Genomic DNA, 24,791 nt, shown 5'->3' with positions numbered 1-24,791 from the left:
GATAACATCCACCTTCTTCTTTGGTGAACTATTTTTACGGAGCTCCTCCCAGGAAGAGCTAATAAATTTCTAAACATGAGAATTTTTGTACCATTTTAAAAGAAATGAATCCAAATACTAAAGACATAGCAGTGCAAATACAAAAAGAGAGAAAAAAGAATGAATATAAAATTGCAAAAGAGCTGAAGAATATTATATATACGATTAAAAAAAAAGCTAGTAATTTCAAAATATATGTTAAATCGGATAGAAGAAATTGTTTATATTATGATGATGACAAACTGTCAGGTAAAAATAAAAAGAATATTTATATAGCTGCACTGTTCTCTCCTATTTTGTCCTTTTTATGTAAGAAAATGGAATGGGTTATCAGTATCCTATTCAAATTTGTTTGTTTTTTCTATATTTCGAAAAACAAAAGGTCTAAAGGGGAACAAAAACGTGTGTCGAAAGAATTAGGAAAAAATAAAGCTATTTTAAAAAAAAACAATTTTGATCGTTGTATCTTTTTGAATAAACCTACAGACAATTTATCAAATAAACATATAATTGAAATTTGCAAAAATTATTTAGCGAATACTGTACATTGTATTCATAATATAGAAGATTATAATACTACAACGAATTATAAGGAGTGCAATGAAATAAAAAAAACAAAAGAAACATTTGTTAAAAAAATAAACAATTTGAAAGCATTTAACCCTACAAATAATCTATACATAAGTGATGAATCTTTGATAAAAAAGATTATGATTACTGAAAAAGATGAAGAGCCTTATTTACATAACAAAAAAGAGAAAATTGCAGAGAAAAATAATATACATCAAATAAATATATATGACCAACAGTTTGTCAAAGCGTATTATACAAAAAATTACTCAAGTTTTAAAAACAATAATAACATTAGCACTCATAGTACTATTCGTAGTGGTCCTATTAACAATAATAATGATCACATTTGCGCTCAGTATAAAAGTAGACACCATTTCATATTTCAAGTCCTTCTCAACAGATTTAAAAACTTATACTTTCTCATTCTATCCATATCCTTCCTATTACAACAAATACACATTTTTAGATCGAACAATTATTTATTTGTCGCCGCAAGTTTCTATACCTTGTTTATTTTGTCCGCTTTCAAGGAAATTCATAATATAGCTAAAAAACTGATAAGTCAAAAAGGCTTAAATGGAAAGAAGTACAAAAGGGTAACTCATGTCGGTCTGGTGGACGTTTCAAGCTCAAGGATAAAGGTATTTCTTGTGTTAGCCGTATTTTGCGGAGGCTGCATAGGTGTATATGTGTGATTCATGTGTACTTATGTGTACTTATGTGTGGTTCATGTGTGGTTCATGTGTACTTATGTGTACTTATGTGTGGTTCATGTGTGGTTCATGTGTACTTATGTGCACGCTTATTGCCGCAATACTGATGGTGTTCCTCTAAATTGCTTCGCTTACGGAACTTTTCTTTTCTTCCCTTTCCTCAAAAAGGTAGGAGACATTTTGTACCTAGAAGAAGGAGAAGAAACACCTGCAGATATGATTTTGCTAAAAAGTGGTAAGGACGAAAAGAAGGTGTTTGTGTCTTCCAGAAGCTTAGATGGAAATACAGATTTAAAAATAAAAAAATGTTTAAAGTTAACAAGCCATTTACCGAATATATATGATATCTTTAGACTCAAAATAAAAGTAATGATTGAAAGACCTCATAAATATTTTAACAAAATGAATGGCTTATTGATTTTTCTAAACTACAGCGAATTTGTTCATAACATATATAACGACTTAATATCATTGCAAAAGACGTTTTACAAAAATATGAGTAGCGAAAATGATTATTACAATGAAATTTTTAATTATTTGATTGAAGATACATATATTGAAAGAGCATATGCTTGTTTGGACTTTTTGATAAGGAACTCACTCAAATTTTTTGAAAGAAAGGAGCAGTTGAACAATTGCAGTATATCTCGATGCGATACCTTATGTTCTGATATCATGAAAAATTCGTCTGAAGAGGAAGAGGAAGAGAAACATGGTAAATATCACTCAAGCTGTATGAGGAATAGTACTAGTAACATGTGTTGTGAAGAAGGGGCAGAAATAAATTGTCGAAGGAACAATGTTAATGAAACTTGTGATGATAAGGTTAAACCTAAATTAAATAATAGCAGTTTTGATAATAATTTTTATGTGGACTGTATTAAGAGGCTTTATTCCTACAGCATATGTAATAAGAGGAAAGAAGATCATTCAATAAAATATGAAGAAAAAATAGGAATAGAAAATATGTTATGGTGTAGCAGTACAATTATAAGGGGAAATATATATGGCTTAGTTACCTACACAGGATGTGATAAAAAAACAAGTATCACAATTAGTAATAAAAATACTATTCCATTAATTGAAAATAATGTGAAATGTAAATTTAACATGTTTTTAATAATTATATTTTCTCTTAGTATGATCTTATGTTTATTGGAAGAGCACATATTTGAAAAGAATACCTTTGTTATATTTCTTAACTATTTCTTCTTATTATTTTCATATATTCCTTATGTTAATAATGTTTATACATTTATAATGAGCAGACGTTTGTATAATAATATATTAACCACAAATTACAAAATGGAAAAGGCAGAAATTTTGAACTACGACATCATTGATGAATTTTGTAACACCTCTTTTCTCTTATGTGCCAAAACAGGGACCTTAACTAAAGACAATTTAAAGCTAAAGAGACTTCATTTTTTATTCGACGAATTTGTATTAGATGGAAGTAGTAATTATGATATATTGTTTTTTAAGGCTTTTTTAGAGTTAGTAGATTTCAGCCTATTTATGACCCCATCTATTAGTGATAGCACCAAGAACGAGCTAATTTTGAGAAATGCGAACAAAAAATTTTACATTGAGAATATGAAGAAAAATTGCAATAGCAATAGCATTAGCAAAGGAAAAAATAACAATAATACTAAATGGCAAAAGAAACATGAGCAAAACAAAAGAGTGCTTCAAAAAATATTAAGTTACACTAGAGAAGAAATAAATAAAATTTTTTTAACATTCTTATGCATACTCTTTTGTAACAGTACAACAATAACAAATAGGAAAAAGAAGAAAGTGTCTTGTAAGCCTCAGAACAGGCGTAGCTCCTTTTTTTACTCTAAAATAATTGAAGAAAATTTGCTAATAAATTTTTTGAAATATAACGGTATGCATGTTCTACATACAGATGCATCTAACGTGGTTATAGGGATTTACAATTCTATGGATAAGCAAAATAAAATTAAAAACACAAAAAAAAAAAAGGTATATGCTGATTTTAATAAGTATGACTATAAGACAATAAAAAAATTGCATAATAATAAAAATAGTCAGAGGGGAAGGAAAAAATACATGTATTTCAAAAACTCGTTGCAAAAGGAGAACATTTTCAAGTTTTCAAACGTAGCAGACAAAGTTGGCATGGGGGTATTTAAGTGTAGGGATTTCGGGGTAAGGGAATATATGGATCTTGACTCTGGCAATGATTCATGTACTTCGAGGAAAGAAAGAAGTACAAGTAGTAGCAGCGGTAGAAGTAGTAAGACTGAAAGATACCCCAGAAATAATGATCAGTATTGTACACATTACAAAGGGGACGAAGGAAGCAGAAATAATAATATAAAAATGTATAATTTTGAAATATTAGATCACGTACAATTCGATTATCACAACCAAATGGTGTGCTCCCTTATATCTTATAACGGTAAAATTTTTAATTTGATAAAAAGTCCTTATGAAAAAATTATTGTTTCTTTGACAAAGATAGAAGATAAAAAAAAATTAGCAAAAATATGCAAACCTTATTTTATGCATGGGCATCGTATATTAGTCTTTGCTTATAAAGAAATTACACAAGACGAATATGATATATATGTAAAAAAGAATAGTAACCAAATTAGTAAAAAAGAATATTTTAAAAATATATTTAACAAGAATATGAAAATATTATCCATTATAACTTTTAAGGAAGAGATTCAAGAAAATGCAAAAAAATGTATAGATATATTTAAAAAGGCAAATATTAAAACGTGGGTTTTGTCTGGTGATAGTAAGGAAAATATTATATCCGTCACGACTACACTGAACTTAGTTAATGCAAATAATTTTTTTTGCTATTTAAATAAAAAAAAGTTAATATATATGTTAAGTGATAATGAAGAATTGTATAGAACACTTTCTAATAATCGCGTATGCAGCAATATAAGTTGCTATGACTCACAATTAAGCTCTTCACTTGATAGAGGACTAATAATAAGAAGAAAAACGTCTGATATGGGAAGAATAAATGTGGGATCTAACTATTGTAATAGTACTTATAGGATGATAAAGCCAGATAAAAAAACGAAAAAAATTGCATTGGTTCAATCTAATTCATATCTAAAAACGGTTACTTCCCCCTCCGTATACGCTACCAATAAGTGCAGTACCAATTCCGCATGTATGATATCTTGCATTACAATTAATGGAACTAACTTCTTTTTAAATAATATTGGTCATGGTAGCACCATTAGCCGTAACAGCAGTGGCAGCAGCAGTACTGCAGAGAAAATGAAAACGCCCTTTATAACTGAAAACATGGAATGTACAAAGGAGGAAATAAGAAGCATTTTTGAAAAAGGTGCTACGGTTGACAATATGACGAAACGGAAAATATTTAACAGTAGCTCAAAAAAATGCATTCACGAGGAGCAGGTGGAAAAATTGCGCGATGTATTAAAGATGATGCTATGCAAATTTAATCATGCATTCACACGGGGAGGAATAAAATGGGCCGAAAAAGGGGATGAAAAAATGGCCGTAAAATGGGCCACAAAACGAGCAGCAAAAACGGCTGAGAAAAGGGGGAAAAAACGTAGTCTACAAACGGAGCCGAATGAGAGATATGCTGCTGACACAGAGAACGTCGTGTATATAGTTAAGGGCGATATATTGGATTATTATTTAAAATATGAAGAAAAGGAATTTATAAAAGCCTTACAAAATTCAAGGTGTGTTTTATTTTACCGATGCAATGCTATTCAAAAGGGTATGGTTGCAAGGTGTTTAAAAAATAATACAACATTTGGTATATGCTCAATCGGTAACAATGTGAAGGACTTTAATATGTTTAATGAATCTGATATATCCATAATAATTAATAATTCAAATAATAATATATGTAATTTATATGCTCATATAAAGATATCATGTTTCGAAGACTTAGCAACGATATTTTTTTTGTATGGTAATAAAATTTATATAAATTTTAATTCCTTTCTTAAGACTATTTATTATAGAGGATCATCCTTAATGTTTTTACAGTTTTATTTCTCTTACTTTTTTAAATCTCGATTATCCATTTTTTCGAATATTTTGTTATTATGGTATTTTCTTTTATTTTCTACTATTTCGGTTATAACAATTGAACTATTACAAAATAATGATATAAATTACCCTACTCACAGCAGTCATATAAATGTGTTAAGAAAGAATGCAATGATTTATAAACATTTAAAGCAATATTTTTTTTCTTTAAAAGGATTTTTTAAAGTACTATGTGTATCTTTATATCAAGCCTCCTTACTATTTCTTTTAAGTTACTATTTCATTTTAGACTTAAATTATGAAATATATGCATTAACAACATTATTTCTTACGCATTTGTTACAGTCTTTGTTTTTATTAAACAATAGTGGCTCTAATTTTATTATACTTGTAGTATTATATGTGCTATTTGTGGTTTGTTATTTTATAATTTTAGTTATCTTAAATGAATTTCATTTTATCTACTTCTACATAAATTCTACTTTCTTTATAAATGTTATAATTACTACCATTATTCTTAACCTCCCATCTATTGCTTTTTATTTGTATAAAAAATGTACGAGCGAAGCATCCCTACTAAAGCATATAAATTCTTTTCAAAGTTTATCATCTAAAAACCATCATATTTTTAACATTGATTCTTGTAATTTCTCCCTTGAAAATTTTCAATACAATATGAAGAATGAAAATATTTTTTCAAGATGTTTTCGTGTTTTTTCAAAAAAATGAGTTTGCAGATGCCCCTAAGGGGTAGGGTGTTAACCCCTGTTTTTACAGATTACATCTATGCGCACAAGTATACACAAATTTACGTATTTACAAGTGTTTGCGCATGTTTATGCATATGTGTATATCTACGTATGTATATATACGTATATTTGTATGTATGTATATGTAAATTTATGCTCACATGTACTTACACTATATACGACATTGTGTGTTGCTTCTTTTCCTTTTATTCGTTCATATATATAGCATGTATTATGTGCGTTATGAACGTATTTAAAATATTCAAATTTTTAAACACAAATTTTATTTCATTTTAACTTAATTAATTTTAACTTCATTTTAACTTATTTTATTTTTACTTCATGTTAATTTAATTTATTTTAATTTAATTTATCGTTTTTCCCCCCAAAGTTAAATCATACTTCCGTAACTTCAATTCACTTTAATTTTTTTTTTGTAATTTATAAAGAAACGAAATATGAAAAAAAAAATTTTTAATATAATACAAAACTGAAAACATTGGAGGAAAATATGGCGGCACAAATGAAGTAAAGAATACGGAAAAGAATTAAGGAGAAAGTGAGGGAAAGGGTGAAGGCAAAAAGTGAAAGTGAAAGCAAAAGTGAAGGAAAGAGGTAGAAAATGAGTGCATGAAAAAGTGAAGGCGTGGGGAAAGCGTAAAGGGAAAAAAATAATGCATTAAATGGAGGTGAGAAAAAGACCACCTTTTACTCCTATCATTAGTAACATAAATACATAAGATATATAGCATATATTTCCTATAGAGATATAAGCTTATATGTTTTGAAAGGGGTAAGAAATATCTTTCTTGAACATTTTTTTTCAAAAATCCAATTATTCCATAATTTATGAATAATTTAATTATATTTTATATGTATATACATACTAATTTTACCTTTCTATACCCTTTATTTTTTTTTTGAAAAAAGAGTTACAACACAGTATAACAGTGAAATCTGTTATTTTATTTTACCGTTTCTTTGGCAATAAAATAAAAAACTGAAATATAGTTGATGAAAAGAGTTTACATATACATTTAGACAATGCTATGAAATCAATGATGTAAATTTCAATAACATCATCCATAGTTTGGGGAAAATAAGTGTAAATCGGTGAAAATAATTTTTATTTTACTATACAAATTTTAGAAATCGCGTTTAAGAAGTTTATTATGCCCCCTAGGGCTGTGTTTCAAACAGTTGTGTTACTTTTTTTAATAAAAGCTATTTTTTTTTTTTTTTTTTTTTTTGGTTTATTTAATATTTTCACTTCTTTATATTTTAGCTTTTTTTTTTAAATTTTATAATTATGATTTTTTTTTCTTCCCCGAATACCTCATTTTTTTCTTTTCAAATTTATGAACACAAAAAAAATATTGCTAGGTATTTTTATGGTAAAAATACAATCCAAAGGTAATTATATAATATATACATATACATACATATATTGAAAAATACTAAAATAATGATCATTATGTAACGGATACCAAATTATAGCGCAATATTTTTTCTCACCGAACAGTAATCAATGGGCTCATATGTATACATATGTATATATATATGTTTATATATGCTTATATACTTTTGTCATATGGATATAATATATAAATATTTGACATTGCTTTATTAGTTTACTGCCTACATTTAAAGTGTTGCTTTCTGAATATCAATTAAAGATTTGACAATTTTACTTTATAATCATCGAAGATGGTACTGTAAAATTGCACTAAAAAATTAATATTTATTTTTACATATAAAATTAAGATTTTGACTCATTACACTATGTATATTTATGTATATATATATATATGTAGTATACTTGATGTACCTAATTTTTACAGCACATACGTATAAAAACCGCTGGTTTTTTTTTTTTTTTTTTTTTTTTGCTATTTATGTATTAATAAAATTTTTTTGAAAAATGATAATAAATAAAATAACACAAAAATTTTTTATTTAAATTAAAAAATAAAAACATAGATTTTCCATTTAACATAATAATTAAAAGTTTATATTTCACATGTATAGATTATTAATATCTAACTAAACGTACAAAATATTTTATACTATTTGCCATGTATAAAAAAAAAAAGTAAAACATATATATATATATATAATATATATAATTTATATATATATAAATTTCATAAAGTTTTGTTTTTAATAAAATATATATATATATTATATATTTATGTATGTATGTACGTATTACTACACGAAAGCCCAAGTGAAAGAAATGTATATAATAAAAAAATATAATAATATATAGTTATAAAAATTGCATCATAAAAATATTATTTAATTATAATGTACATATATTTTATTATATATATTATGAGTATATAATATATATTTTATTGTTAACAATTTATATTTATAATTATTATCTTTTTTTTATTTTTTATTACAGTACTTATAATATACTAAAACAAATTATATATAGATATAATATATTTACATTTAAGTGTACAATAATTTGCAGTATTACTTATTTACGTACATTTTATATGCAATTTTTTTATTTTTAAATTTTGAAAAAATAAAATTGTTAAAGAAGCAAATATATACATTTAAAGGAATATTCCACATACATTTAATCCTTTTATTCAATAATTAGTATCCTTTTAAAAAGCTATATTATTTATATACAGGTAATATATATATGTTAAAAAAAAAAAAAATTAAAAAAAAATAAGAAAAAGAAAAGAAGAAATACTAAAGCATTTTTATATTTTTAATTTTACATATATCTTTATCTAATGGTATTTTTTATATATTATAAAATAGTTGTTAAAAATTGTGTTTTTACATAGTACATACGCGCTCTGTAAAAAATTAACGCGAAGGAGAGATCAAAATTATGCGGATGCATTTCGCTTATATGTTGTTATTACACCTATCTATATTTTTAATGTTGTTAATATAAGTCACGTGCATGAATGACTAAATAAGTAAATATATATGAATGTATAAATATATATATTTATACTTTTATATTAAGCAAATATTGTAGTCATGTATGTTAATATAGTTTTTTTTGTATACCATATATATGTTACATTGTTGTGATATATACATACAGTACTGTTTAATCACACATATTGGTCGTACGTATATATGTATATGTATACACATGCACATTTATGCGAAACCATGTGTAAAAGAAATTTCAGCAGATAAAATTTGTACCTGTACAATTGTTCATATTTTTCGCCTTTATTTTTACATTTTAGATTTGGTAAAAATGAGTACGAAAGACGAAAAATTTAATAATGAAAATGATATTGAAGGAAATACAGAGGAAATTGTTGACACATTTGACGCTCTTGGTTTAAATGAAAAACTTTTAAGAGGTATATATTCTTATGGTTTTGAAAAACCATCTGCAATTCAACAAAGGGGTATTAAACCAATTTTGAATGGTTATGATACCATCGGTCAGGCGCAATCTGGAACGGGGAAAACAGCTACCTTTGTTATTTCCTCCTTGCAGTTAATAAATTACGACTATGTTGCTTGTCAGGCTTTAATTTTAGCTCCAACTCGTGAGTTAGCTCAGCAAATACAAAAGGTAATATAATAAATTGAAATATAATAAACAGAAATAAGCTAAAATGTAGTTAAATAAAATGAAGTAATATGCTTGTACGTACATTCTTCGTTTTGATGTTTGTGTACGGTATATAAATTAGACATATGTGCGGATGTGTTGTACGAACCATTCATATAATTAATATAAGCATTTTGTATAAGATGCAGTTGTTTAACTGTTCAATACTTTAGTTGTTCAATTGTTTAGTTTAATTTTTTTTTTTTTTTTTTCTCGTGCTTGTTCTAATAGGTTGTTTTGGCTTTGGGTGATTATTTAAAGGTAAAATGTCATGCGTGTGTTGGAGGAACTGTAGTAAGAGAAGATATCGATAAACTAAAACAAGGAGTACATATGGTTGTTGGTACCCCTGGTAGAGTTTATGATATGATTGATAAAAGACACTTGGGAGTAGATAGGTTAAAGTTATTTATTCTAGACGAAGCTGATGAAATGTTATCAAGAGGATTCAAAGCACAAATATACGAAGTTTTTAAGAAGTTAGTACCAGATATTCAAGTTGCTTTGTTTTCTGCGACCATGCCACAAGAAATTTTAGAATTGACAACAAGGTTTATGAGAGATCCGAAAACTATTTTAGTTAAAAAAGATGAGTTAACACTTGAAGGTATTAGACAGTTTTATGTTGCTGTTGAAAAAGAAGAATGGAAATTAGATACATTATGTGACTTGTATGAAACCTTAACTATTACGCAATCAATAATTTACTGTAATACAAGGAAAAAAGTTGATATCTTAACCCAAGAAATGCACAATCGTCTTTTCACTGTTTCTTGTATGCATGGTGATATGGATCAAAAAGACAGAGATTTAATTATGAGAGAATTTAGGTCAGGTTCTACAAGAGTTTTAGTTACTACAGATTTGTTAGCAAGAGGTATTGATGTTCAACAGGTGTCATTAGTTATTAATTATGACTTGCCTTGTTCTCCTGATACTTACATTCATAGAATTGGTCGATCAGGAAGATTTGGTCGTAAGGGAGTTGCTATCAATTTTGTTACAAATGACGATAAGGAAAAAGATAAGTTGAAGAAAATTGAATCATACTACAGTACTCAAATTGAGGAAATGCCTTTAGAGGTAATTTATAAAGAGAGAAGAAAAAAATGTGAAGAATATGCATTTAAATATCTAAAATGTTTTTGCTATGCATAATTTGAATAAAGAAATTGTGCATATAATATATTTATTTTTATTTATGTATCTTTTTTTTTTTTTTTTTCTATTTAGGTTGCGGACTATTTGTAAAATCCTTTTTTTTTTTTTTTTTTTTTTTCGGAGAAGCAAGAATTTAATTATTGTGTTATAAAATATGTATTATCTTTTTAAGACCAGTGATATTGTAATTATTTATTATTATAAGAAGAAAACAAGAGAAAAGAAAGAAAAAAGAAAAAAAAAAAACAAACAAACATTTACATATACATGTTTCAAATTGCAAAATAGTTCTTATTATAGAATACTACTGAATAATCATGTGTTTTATGTAAATATATGCACATGTAAGTATGTATGTATATAGATATATGTATATATCCTGTATATATGTAAACACATATACGTACACATATTCTTATTTTTATTATTATTTTTTTTTCTATAAAAAAAAAAGTATATCATGTTTATTATTTTTAATTTGTTACTTCTCGACTCTCTTTGAATTAATTTTCAATTTAAGTATATATATATATATATGTGCCATATATGTATATATTTATATTTATTTTAAAGTTTTATTTCATTTTTTTTTAAAAAAGGGAATATATAAAAAAATATTCCATGTTGTATTAATTTAATAAGTAGGAAAAAAAAAAAAATGAAACTAGCTTGTACCTTATAAAAAATATATTTTTTTTTCATAGAATAAGAAGATTGTGCATAACCCAATGAGTATATAAAACATTGTCGTTCATCCGCTATACTATATATATATATATGTATTATTTAAATTTGGGGAAAAAAATATATGAATGAGTTATTACCATATTAATATGAAAGATATTTCAAAAATTAAAAATGCATTTTTTGACTTAAGCATTGTTCATTACAATAATTTAATAGCTTTTGTTTAAAAAGATGTATTTTAAATATTATAGTAGTTAAACCAGTATTAATTTATTTGTAAAGTTTTTATAAATATTAAATGGGCTTTATGTAAGTATACATATATATGTATATATAGAGTATTTATGAAATTTTTGCTTATAAATTATTGGCTGTAATAGGACGGAATTTCTATACAACAAAATTTTTTCATTTTTGACGCGGAGAAAATATTATATTCATTTCAAATTGTATGAAGTTAATTTCATTAAACAAACGGGTTACTATTAAAAGAAATTATATTATTACGTTTTTACATGTGCCCCTTTTGAAAGATTTACACTTGCTATTTTATGGGCATGTATTATATAAATATGCATATGCGATAATTTTGTTCTACACATTAGGTAACAGCGCATTTGAAATATAAATTTTTGAAGCTGTGTATTTGAGTGTGGCTTTTTTAATATTGAAAATATTTTGTATTTTTTTAAAATATATAAAAATATATCTTGAAGTTTGTAATTACATCAGTAAAAAAATATTGCACATGTATATATATAAATGTGCAACATTATTTGTAAATAAATTTATGAAAAAGGAAAAAAAAGATAAAGATTAACCATGTATATGTATATACATACATACACATACATATACGCAATTCCACTTAAAACATTATATCAAAAACAAATACTTCATGTTTACGAATTTACATATATTCACAATATTTGCGCATTTTCAAGACATTAATTTATATAAACAAAATGTACCGTATATTTCCTTTTTTATATTCAAAATTTATTAAATTTTAAGTAGTATCTTTTGTCCTTAAATTTAACATTTGTTCTATTTCTAGTTAAAGCACATACTGACTAGCTATATTGTAATTAGCTCTCCTTTTTTTTTTTTTTTCCTTGTTTCCTGTGTTCAAATAAACACATTTAAATATATATATATATCTTCATACAGATGTGGAAAATTCTGAACAGTACATGTAAAAATGAAAAAAAACTCATGGGTATTTAATTTTTTTTTTTAAATGAAAAATAAGATATCTCGAAATAGCACAGAATAAACAGCAAAATGCTATATGTACCTATGATAATATATCGAAAGGTTACCAACACAGTCTATTAAAAAGAATATAAACTTTTGCATAAATATTTTATGACAGAACATATTTCCCTGTTAGGAATTTTTCTTCTGAATAAAAAGCAGCACATACTACTCTTTTTTCGAAAAGTCTACCATTAAACATGTACTGAGCTTTTCTTGCTGTGGTTTCATCTACATAATGAAGAAAAATTTTTCCTACTCCTTCTGTATAAGACAAATCTTTATTTGGTTTTGGAATTACAATATTTTGCAAAGGTCCATATTTTTCAGCTTCTTCTTTAACATCTCTTAAGATTTCTTCATATTGACTATCTATAATTAAATCTTCTTGAAAAACAGCATTCGTTAATTGAACTACGCGCGATGATTTTTCTCCGATTTTTCTGGACGCCTGAATTTGCAAACCTATAATAGAATTACTTAAAATTTTTTGAGAAATCGAATTTGGTAAAAGGGAAACAGGTATATCAACACTACTAGGTATACTTATGTTATTTGGATTCTGTGTATTACTTTGATTCTTATTAAAAGTTGCTTTTTTCACATTCAGAATATTTTGTCCACACACAAAACCATTTAAAGCATGAATAGCAACTTGTGTGCAACTATTATCTTCATATTCAAAAAATCCATAGCCTTTATTTAAACCTGTATTCAGATCTTTAATAATATTAAAGGCTTTCAATGTTCCAAATTGTTCTAATAAATCTTTAATTTCATCATCTTTCAAATCATGGGGTAAATTTTGTATATATAATCTATTATCATCATCACCACTGCTTTTTGGAGGTATGACTTTTGGAGGTTTTACCTGATCAAATGCTTTCATATTTATGTCTGAAAATACAACTGTTAAAGCAGGATCTCCATCAGGTGGTGGCACATAATCATGTGGTCTACCTATTCTTAAACAATAATTATTATAGGACATAGAATCTAACTTTAAACATAACCATGTAATTTCCAATGTTCTAAATTCTAGAAAACAAAATCTTGAATCTGCATTAAATATTTCACATTTTACTACTGGTAATAATTGAATTTCTCCAATTTTTACTTCTATACTTGAACCTTTTATAATTGATAATATGGTATTATTAAAAAAATCTATTAGTTCTTCTTGTTTCGAATTAGGAGGTATATTACCAATATATAATTTTCTCTGTTTTTTATCTCCTTCTAGCTCATAGGGGTTTCTACTTAATGAAGTAATATTATTATTTTGAAGTACGTTATTTCCTACAGCTAAATTTTGCTGCTGATTTAATCCATTCATATTGTTATCTAACAAATTATTTTTTAATAAATTTTCGTCTACTGTATCCCATTTCGTTTTTTTCTTTGGTTTTGATTCCTTGCTATTTCTTGCTTCACGAGAAGTTGATCTTTTATTATTGTCATGTGTATTCTTATTGATTGCGCTTCCATTTGAATTTTCTCTATCACTACTATTTCTTGAGTTCCTTCTTTTTAATTTCTTTTTCATTTTGTGACGATGACTTTCACTGCTACTTGCACTTCTACTACTGCTTATATTTCTGTTCCTATCTTTACTTCTTCTATACCTGCTTCTGCTTCTTTTTCTTCCTTTACTTCTGTCCCTATCTTTGCTTCTGTTCCTATCTTTGCTTCTATTCCTATCTTTGCTTCTATTCCTATCTTTGCTTCTATTCCTATCTTTGCTTCTATTTCTATATTTTTCCTTACTTTTATGCCTACTTATATTGATACTTCCCTCTTCTATATTTCTTTCTTTGCTCCTTTTCTTTTTTTTAAAAGAACGAGCTTCATCACCACTAGATAGTAAATCTTTTTGTCTTTTTTTAATTCTGTGTCTATCCTTGCTTCTCTCCCTATCTTTGCTTCTATTCCTATCTTTGCTTCTTTCCCTATCTTTGCTTCTTTCCCTATCTTTGCTTCTCTCCCTATCTTTGCTTCTCTCCCTATCTTTGCTTCTCTCCCTATCTTTACTTCTTACCCTTTCCTTGTTTCTATCTCTATGTCTTTCTCTACTAGAACTATGCTGTAATTTATTCGATTTTAGCTTTTCTTTAATTAATTTCATTTTTTCATGTAAATCACTATTTAATTTTTCTCTATTTTGTTCTTTATCTTTATGTTTTTCTGTTGATATATTTTTTTCTACACTTAATTCTGTAATATTCTTTTCATTTTTTTCGTTTCTTTTATCATAATCATCCCTTCTAATATTAACTTCTTCCTTATTTAACTTTTCCTCTTTGTTGTTTAATGAATCATTAGGTTTTTTACATATGTAACTATATCGTTCTTTATTGCGCTTCTTACTATTACGAATGTCCTTATTATCACCATTATTATCACTATTATTATCATCATTATTATCATCATTATTATCATAAGTATTATCATAAGTATTATCATTTTTATTATCATAAGAATTATCATTTTTAACACTATCATCAGTTTGATTCTCGTCGATGGAATTTTTTTCCGAACACGTTTTGTTATATTTAGATCTTTTCCGTTTGTTATTAAATGCGCTTAAAGTTGTGGCACTGGTACTGTTGTTTAAATTATATATATCATCATCTTTTGCCGCACATTTATTTCCACTTTCATCTTTATTGAGTTCTTCTTCCTCTTTATTATTATTATTGTTATTATTATTATCATTCAATTCGTTCGTAGTAGCATTATCACCATTTTTCATAATAGTTTTATTTGTGTTAAAATAATTACCCACTGCTTTCCTCCACATTTTTTTACTTTATTTTATTTAGTTTTAAGCTTTTCTGTTATCGCTTCTACTAATAAATGGTTCTATTTTTCAATATTTTACAAAAATTATCATACTTAATTTTTTCTTCTCGTTCATTTTTCAGCTACATAGAAATGCTGCTTTTACTTTTATATACATACATAAATACATGCATACGTACATGCAAATGTACATTTATGTACGATACGCATTTGAAATAATTTTTTTTTCTTCCCTTTCGAAAAAAAAGAAAAGAAAAATCTCCTATTATATATAGATGTACATAAATTATGTTCGAATAAGTACATTTCCTCCTTCATGTAATTGTTAACAATGAACAGTTAAATAACAAAAGGGTATGTATATACTTATATATATTCATTTTTTTATGCACTTAATGTAATGTAGCATATAAGAATACAATACATAATAATATATATCTGGAGAAAGAAGAAAAATTTCCTGAACCTTTATTCATGTATTATATAACTATTGTAAACCTTGTCATGCATGCGAAAAGGCAAGAAGAAAAAAAATAATCTTACTATATTAGCTAAAAGATTTATTTTACATGAAGTTCAAGAAACAAACAAAAAAAATAAATAAATGAAATTAAATTAAATTAAATTAGGAAATACTTCTTAAATATAGGAAAAAATTAATATAAAAATATGTTAAAATTGTTTAACGTAACACTTTTTTAATTTTAATATTATTATAGAGTATATTTCCGCACAATTTTTTTTAATGAAAGTACAGTAAATTTTACGTTATTTAAAAAATAATATGATGAAATTAAATTATTTTAAACTGTATATTTGATATTGAAAAAGTGATAACAATATAATAGAACAACTTTTTTCATATTTGACATGATGTACATGCAAGTACAAAAGGGTATGTGTATTAATTTGTGTATTAATTTATGTATATAATATATTTAGCTTTAAATGACAATTTTCTTTCAGTAGCATGATGGATAAGCTTTTTTTTCTACATATTGCTAAACATTTATTTTTATGTAGATTTTGTTATTAGCAGGTAGTAAGAAGCCCCGTTTGACTCATTTATTTCGCATATATATATATATATGTATATTTATTTTCATGTGTACTTCTGTGTGAACTGTTTGAAAAAGGACACCCCCGATAACACACTTATACGCATGGAGAAATATGCTCATGTATATGTGCGTATATTTATATATGTACATTTGATGGTAAGTCGCAGTTATTCGTAATCTTATACGTATACCTGCCTTTTCTTTTTTTTTCGTTTTTTGTGTTAATTGCGCCGTATATAGTAAGAATGAAATGATGAGCAATGTTATAAATAATATACGCGTATATGTTTTAATTTAAGAAAATATGAGTTTCCCCATACAACTCGTGGTGTTATAAGTGTAATATAAATTATTAAGTCGTAATAAAATGATCAATATTATTAAAAATAACTATACATTTTGAAAGATGATTTTGTAAAGTTGTTCAAGCTCGAAAAATACGTGAAAAAATAAATATATTTATATGTATATATGTACGTATATGTATATATGCATGTTACGTTTTTTAAGGTAATTTCAGTATTTGAAAAAAATATTTTAAAAAAACAATATTTTAAAAATTAATTTTTCATATAATAATTTATTCAAACTGAAAAATAGAGTACAAGACTTTTCGTCATATTAAAAAGGATTAATAATACAAAAATAAATACCTACATCCAATTCATTTTTTTTTTAATTTAACAAGGAAGTAAAAATGGGTATATATAAAAAGGGAATAAGATTTCAAAAGTTGTTCCTGTGTACGTGCAATACGCAAATGAACCGTGCATATATAATATATGAACATACTTGTACACATGTATAAGATCGTGTACATATATATACGTAACCATGTATGTGTCGTGATATATGCCTAAAAAGAACGCTCACTTTTTCAAATTTGACGCATATGAATTTAACGTTTACTTATTTTAAATATGTGGATTATACAAATAAAATGTTCCTACATTTTTTATTAAGTATTTACAAAGGCGTGCTAGTAAGTAAAAAAAAGTAAGGCGCATTTTTCCTCATATATATAATCTTACTACGTATCGTCATAAAAATCGTTATTCGTTTTTACGTTTTGTTTTACATTTTCAAAGACATTTACACTGGGATCATCAAAATCTTTGTAGTCACTTTTAGCATTGTTTGGTAATAAATGAAAATTCTGATTTTTATAAGTTTTCGATTTTTTAATAAAATTTTTATTTAGATAATTTTTGGTGTAGTTGGAATTATATTTTTTTTCCATCATAAAAAGAAAATGAAAACTATGAGGGGCTTCATAAAAATTCCTCTGCATAATTTGTACTTCAGTTTCTGTAATTAATTTCATTTTAATTTGGCTGTGTTTAATAAATATATGATTTGGCACATCCTTAATGTTGTTAAAAAGCTTTTTACATTTAGCGCACCTTATTTCGCTTTTATTATTACCACTACTACTATTATTATTATTAATAATATTGCTATTATTATTATTAGTGCTATCGTTCTTATTATTGTTACTATTCCTATCAGTCCTTTTTAATATGTAGTTATTTTTAAGAATTTCGAAGAATTCCTCTGTTTTTTCAATATCAATATTTTCATTATAATTTGCCTTTAAAGCATCCTTGATTTCTTCATCAAAATTAAGCAGCCATTTTAGCTGATAATCAGACACAACATCGGAATTATTAAAAAGTTTTTCTTTTACTTTAAGTAATTTAAAATAATCTAAATTATTATTATTATTATTTTCATTATAAGAATGGTTAAGGTTACCACTGATATTGCCATTGAGATCATTATTAATACTGTTATTACTATTGTTATTTGTATTATTATTACTACTTCTGCTAATGCTATTATTTGTATCGTCCCCCTCCATATTATTAACTATACTTGAAAAGCCTTTCACAAAATTTTCACTTACATAATAATCCAATTTACTTACATTATAATCTTCGTAAAATATTGGAGTTAAGTTACTGTAGAACTTATTATCTAAATTAACCCTTAAATAAAAGTAACCACATTCTCTAATCATTTCATCGTATGTGTTATATTTTCTAGCTGAATAATAGCAAAAATTATGAACAAGTCTTAAATATAAAATTAAAATGTCTAATCTGCTCGTTATATTTATGTCTTTGTTCTCTTCAATGGTTTGTATTATTGGACTCTCTTCTTCATATTGCTTACTGTTTGAGATTTCCCGCTGATTATTATTTATCTCTACCTTCTTCTTTCCACTATCAGCTTTGTCATTGTTACTGTTATCATCAATACGATCGTTAACCTTACTCTCTTCATTAAACCTCCTCTTTTTCAGCCTATCCTCGAAATAAGTTTCCTCCTTTAAATCCTCTAATAGGTCCAAATTGATGTGACACGACTTGTCTAATTTTCGAACAATATTTTTTGCATTTTCATAATCAATTTTTATCCTTTCTATATGGGAACATATAGGTGGGCATATTCTTAAATCCAAATAATTATAATTATTCCTTTTAACATTATTCAAATTCCAACCATTAATACAAATAGAATAAGGCTTTTCTCTTAACATGTTTAGGACTTCATTAGTATTAGTTTGTTTTTTAAAATATAAATTTGCTTTTCTATAAAAAGATGGAGAAGGGAATGAAGAAAAGGGTCTAATGTCTTTAGAATTATAGGCATCCCAAATATTTATATTCAGTATATCGAAATTTAGTTCATTAAATTTTTTTATGATATCAAATTTTGTTATCTTAATTGGTATATTGTCAACATGTAAAGCTATGCTTGACAAATAATTTACAACTTTTATTAAAATATTATTATTTTCATTTATATCGTCAATCTTACATTTTATCTTTTCCTTCCATGTGTTGGTTTTGTATAAATCTTCTTTTGTTAAGGCATTCTTTGTGCCTGCTTTTTCATTTTGATAACTCTCACCCACTTTATTATTCTGACTGTTTTGCTTATCTAGACTATTTCGCTCATTTTGGCTGTTTTGCTTATTTTGGTTATTCACTTCTTCCTCTTCCACTTCCTCTCCTTGCTCCTGCTCTTCATTAACTTGTTCATTTGTTCCCTCTACATTTGTATTAATTTCTAAGCTGAACTTATCAAAGTTGTTGTTATTATATAATATCATAAATTCTTTAAAATAATTTTGAGCAGATTTTATGTTAAGTGCAATTTGTTCATTTATATATTTTACGCGAAATTTCTCAATAAAAAAAGAACTTGTACATTCATTGTTACATATGATTTCTAAATTTTTGGATATATTTTGAATAGCCAATTTTTTAATTTCATTTGCCATATCATCTACTGTTTTATATTTCTTAATTTCATTATAAAAGCTTTTTACCAATTCGGAAAACACGTACTCGTTTTCATTTTCTTTATTATCCTTTTTAAAATGATTTAACAGATACTTTTCAAACTCATCGTCATTTTCAAATTCTATTTTCTTTTTCAACTTGCTCGTTTCATTAGCTTCATCTGTGTTACTCGCCTTCTTTCTCTTTCTATCGGTAGTCTTTTCATTTGCTTCATTCATTTTGCCGTGGCTGTTTGTTTAAGTAACGGGGTTGTAACAGGCCCGTACACCGAGTGCGCGTATAGAAATTGGATACGTATATTATATTATATATATATATATATATATATATATATATATATATATAGATCTAGATTAATAGGCACAACGATAAATATTTATAGGTAAAATGTATATGCATAAATACTTACATGTACATATACACGTACACGCACAGAAGTGAACAACCCCGAGTGTTTCTTTTCACATTTATATCTTTTTCAATTGTGTAACTATTATATTCTGGCTAAGTCATGAAAATGCACTGACGAAAGTATTGTCATTAGGTCAGGGATATAATAAAGGGTACAGAAGAAAAAGAGTCAATTTAAAAAAAGAAAGATAAAAAGTAATAAGGGCACATATATATGTATAGATGTACTTATATGTATATATTTATGTATAACTATTATGAGGTACTGGTGAATAAGCTATCTTCAAATTGGAAGTCTTTAATAGAAATGGAAAAAAAAATAATTATGAAAATTTAAAGAGCGTATATAATTCCTAGAAAATATATATGAATATACAATTAATCAATTTAAAAAAAAAAAAAAAAAATCATTGGGAACATCTTCAAAATGTTGCGTAAAATAAAAATGAGGAATAAAAATATTTACTACGTTGTGATGGGTAATCATTCAAATATGCATATAAATTTACATATATATGCACATATCTAAACATAACAAAATATATATAAATATATATGAATTGAATTATATTACTAAAAAATGGAGCAAAAATTATAGCGCCAAAATAGAACAAATATTATGACATTTCAAAGGCATAAAAACGATACTCAGGCAATATTATAACAAACACAAATTTTGCTTAAAAATTTTATATCCATTTAAAGGCTAAAAATTTTATCTTTTTTCTTAAATTTTTTTTTAATACATGTATGTATTTTTTGTAAATTTTATGTAAATTATTTTTTTTCCTTTGATTGAGCAAATTATAAAATGAAAAATTTATAAATAAATACGTATGAAGTACTTATCTATTTATAGAAAAGTGTGACTTCTTTCTAGTATGTATATCTTCATAACGATAACCAGTTTAAGAAGTTTTTATATGCCGAAAACATATAGCATGTATATAACATGCAATGTTAAATTTATTCCTCACAAAGGGTACGTTCATATAAAGTTGTACGTAATAATTTCGATATTTTTTATCAGCAATTTTTTTACATGATCTTATAAGAGCACCAATACATCTATTTAATTCATTTTTTCCCATACAATTTTAAGTTTTATGTAGTTCTTATTCTCAAAAAAAAATATTGAAAGTTGTTATTATTCCCCACAGCGAGAAAAATTTAATGTGTAACATATTTAGAAAAAAAAAAAAAAAAAAAAAAAACCAATAAAGTGAGAAAGCAAAAAAACAAAAAAGCTAAATGAGAAAAAAAAAGAAATATTAAAACAATAAAAAAGGAATACAAATTTTTTACGAAAGGAATTAACACTTCCTTGAAGTTGTAGAAACATGAAGGATATGTTTAAAAAAGAAAAAAAAAGGAAATTCATTCCTTATTGGGGTATGAAATGAAAAGAATAATGTCTGTTCATATTTCAAATAAATATATCTCTTTAATGTAGCTTTTGATGAGGAATTTTAATACCTTATGTTAATGAAATGGTTGCGTATTATATAGCTAACCCATTTGAGGGCGCTCATATATACATTATTACACACAAACGGTAATAAAAAATTTTAACATCCTTACATTAAATATAAGTTAAAATAATTTATAAATAAATATGATTTAAGATGATAGTGAAAGATATGCCGAATTTTACGAAAGTGAAAATTTTTTTCCCCTTTTGTTAATTTTTCATTTTATTTTGATATGTTTAGCTATTCATTGATACACATTTATCACTACAGTTTATGTTTTTATAATAAGCAGCAAATATTATGCTACAAATAGTGGCATTTAACGACGCTTAGTAAGACAAAAAAAAAAAAAAAATTCTAAAACGAATAAAGACATATATATGTCTGAACTTTTTTTTTCCTAAAATAACATTGAATAGTTTAAAAGGGAAACTTTAAAATAAGCATAATTCATTTCTTAGCATATAATTATACTTAACATATATGATTTATTATCTTTCTAATTTTTCTTTCTTATGATATAATTATGTAGTTATGAGTTATAATAAATAAAGTTGTACATAAATTGAGCACAAACTATGGCTATTATTAGAAGATGACAGACAAAAAATGAGGACTTATCCGTAGTGATAAGCACATAATTTTATTGTTTTTTGATTTTTATAAAAAATTAATAATATTTTATTTACTTTTTCGTAATGATTAAAATTATATTATCACCTTCCGAAGGAGAAACATGTAAATATATATTAACATTGTGCAGCTTCTATGATGTGTACACACTTATATATGGATAAAAAAAAATAATGTCAAATGCTCAAAAATAGGGGGGGAAATAAAATGTATTAAAAAGCAAATGCTACAAAATAAAGGTATTTTACATTTTTGTGGTAAGTGAACAAAATAAACCTATGCAACATATGAATAATAGAATCAGTGTCAACAAAAAATAGAATTAAATAATATTAAATAAAGCAAAAATTATGTATTCCTATAAATAAAATATTATTCATACGTAATTATTACTACATAAATGGTAGCTACAAAACGTGAGCACGATATCCCAAATGTATATATATATATATATATATATATAGAGAGAGAGAGAGAGAGAGAGAGATAGATAGATAGGGAGAGAGATGTATATTTATTTATTTATCCAAACAAAGGAACTTCTATTTCTTAATGTTCATAAGCGCACCTTTTTGTAACTCTTCTTTAGTTCTTGATAATATCTCCTTTCAAATTTGATTTCGTCAGACAGTGCTCTTATACAAGCACCATTTGGTAAGCAACTCCATGAGAATAATTTATGCTGTTAATAAGTTAAATTAAAACATCTATTTTCCAGATGGTCCTAATTTTGATAATTTTTTCTTTTTATTCTACTTTTAATTTCGTTTTCCATTTTTTTTCTTTTTACACATTTTTAAAGTTACCCATTATTATAAGAATTTTCTTTTTCTTTTTTTTAAATTAGTGCATTTTCTGTTAAAAAAGTAAGACAAAAATACCTAGTAAAACTAATATTTAAGTACATTTTAATTCCTTAATTTTTACCTGTAACTTATATTTTTTTCTCAATAATTAAATTTTTTTTCGCATATGTATTTAGAGTATGCCGTATACCTTGCAATGTCCTTCGTCGAAATGATGTGTAGTCTATCCTAATGTTTGATGTGCTTCCAAATGAGTCTTTGCTTATATATATATAATACATGTATATACATACATATGTATGTATTTACGTACTTACTATCATATTACATTTCTTCTAGGCTTCTATTCCAATGCACATGGTGCCTCCCTTTTTTTCCTCTGTACATTTTTTCACTTTTACACTTACTTAAATATGGATAACTTTTTACAAACATAAAGGCACTCTAAAATTAGCCACATGGTCTTGTGTATGTAGGAAAATAAGTATATGATCCCCATTTAACAGGTATCGTTCATATTATTTCATATAATTTGAGTTGCAAATATTTTACAATTCTTCATGAAAATGAATAAGCTTATTTAACCATTTCGACAAATATATGTAATATTATGAACTCCTCGTCATTTAACGTGTTCGGTTATCTTGCTCATCTTGCTTATATTATATTACTTTTTGGTAATATTTTATGTAACAAGCAAATGAAATGATACATGTGCGACATGTAGAAGACCAAGCACTACATATGTACGTAATTCAGTAAACATGTATATGCCCTTGTATTTTACTACAAAATTTTAAAATTTTGTTCATTTTTTTTATCATTTTTTTTATCATTTTTTTTTTTTTTTTTTACTTCTTGTTTTTTAGAGACTCATGTTGTAAATACCTGAATACTATTTTTCCCCTTCGTTTTTCAAAATTTAATTTGTGAATTTGAATTTTAACAGTATCTCCTAAATTTATTTTTACTTTGTTTATTCTTAATTTTCCTGAAATGAAACATAAGAATTTTTCACCATTAGGAATTCGTACTATAAAATTGGTATTAGCTAAACATTCTTCGACTACTCCATTCATTTCAATTGTATCATTTCCTTTTTCTTTTACAAAATTATTTTTTGAGCTATTACATTTTATATTCAATTTATTAACACTGTTCCTCCACTTGCTACTCCATGTTTTTCTATTAGCAGTAAATGATATACCATTAGTTATCCACGCACCTGCTTTATTATTAACATTGTTAATAAAAAGCTTTTTTTTTACACTTATTTCATTTGTCAGGTAAAATAAAAAGAAAGCACAACATAAGAAAAGAAATATACGAATATTATCACACATATATAATTTCAGAATAACGGCTCATTTTTGTGTATATTTTATTTTATCTAAGCGCCAATGATCAAGGGGAATATAAAAATAGGAGGACAACGATTAGTTTGAATGCACTTTTTCCAAACAATCAGGCTTGTGAG

At 25.6% G+C, this 24,791-nt stretch overlaps 5 protein-coding genes across 5 annotated transcripts; 2 read left to right on the top strand and 3 right to left on the bottom strand.

The window, feature by feature from the left end:
- Positions 1 to 104: 104 nt before the first annotated feature.
- Positions 105 to 6,083, top strand: MKS88_004409 (aminophospholipid transporter; the record flags this gene model as incomplete). The annotated part of the gene is made up of 2 exons (XM_067217583.1): positions 105 to 1,293; positions 1,498 to 6,083. The coding sequence occupies 2 exons, from the start codon at positions 105 to 107 to the stop codon at positions 6,081 to 6,083; spliced, it is 5,775 nt and encodes a 1,924-aa protein (XP_067071997.1).
- A 3,264-nt stretch (positions 6,084 to 9,347) lies between these two features.
- MKS88_004408 (eukaryotic initiation factor 4a) lies at positions 9,348 to 10,964 on the top strand (the record flags this gene model as incomplete). The annotated part of the gene is made up of 3 exons (XM_067217582.1): positions 9,348 to 9,674; positions 9,945 to 10,796; positions 10,947 to 10,964. The coding sequence occupies 3 exons, from the start codon at positions 9,348 to 9,350 to the stop codon at positions 10,962 to 10,964; spliced, it is 1,197 nt and encodes a 398-aa protein (XP_067071996.1).
- A 1,963-nt stretch (positions 10,965 to 12,927) lies between these two features.
- On the bottom strand, positions 12,928 to 15,618 carry MKS88_004407 (splicing factor U2AF large subunit; the record flags this gene model as incomplete). The annotated part of the gene is made up of 1 exon (XM_067217581.1): positions 12,928 to 15,618. One exon carries the CDS (start codon positions 15,616 to 15,618, stop codon positions 12,928 to 12,930), a length of 2,691 nt encoding a protein of 896 aa, XP_067071995.1.
- A 2,093-nt stretch (positions 15,619 to 17,711) lies between these two features.
- On the bottom strand, positions 17,712 to 20,210 carry MKS88_004406 (zinc finger protein; the record flags this gene model as incomplete). Its single annotated transcript, XM_067217580.1, has 1 exon — positions 17,712 to 20,210. One exon carries the CDS (start codon positions 20,208 to 20,210, stop codon positions 17,712 to 17,714), a length of 2,499 nt encoding a protein of 832 aa, XP_067071994.1.
- Positions 20,211 to 24,165: 3,955 nt separating this feature from the next.
- Positions 24,166 to 24,657, bottom strand: MKS88_004405 (translation initiation factor IF-1; the record flags this gene model as incomplete). The annotated part of the gene is made up of 1 exon (XM_067217579.1): positions 24,166 to 24,657. The coding sequence occupies one exon, from the start codon at positions 24,655 to 24,657 to the stop codon at positions 24,166 to 24,168; it is 492 nt and encodes a 163-aa protein (XP_067071993.1).
- Between the last annotated feature and the right edge of the window lie 134 nt (positions 24,658 to 24,791).

This window comes from Plasmodium brasilianum, chromosome 12 (assembly GCF_023973825.1).
Source record: "Plasmodium brasilianum strain Bolivian I chromosome 12, whole genome shotgun sequence".
NCBI classification, from domain to species: Eukaryota; Apicomplexa; class Aconoidasida; order Haemosporida; family Plasmodiidae; genus Plasmodium; species Plasmodium brasilianum.
Note: the sequence above shows the minus strand (reverse complement) of the source record. Positions and strands in the feature narration are given on the sequence as shown.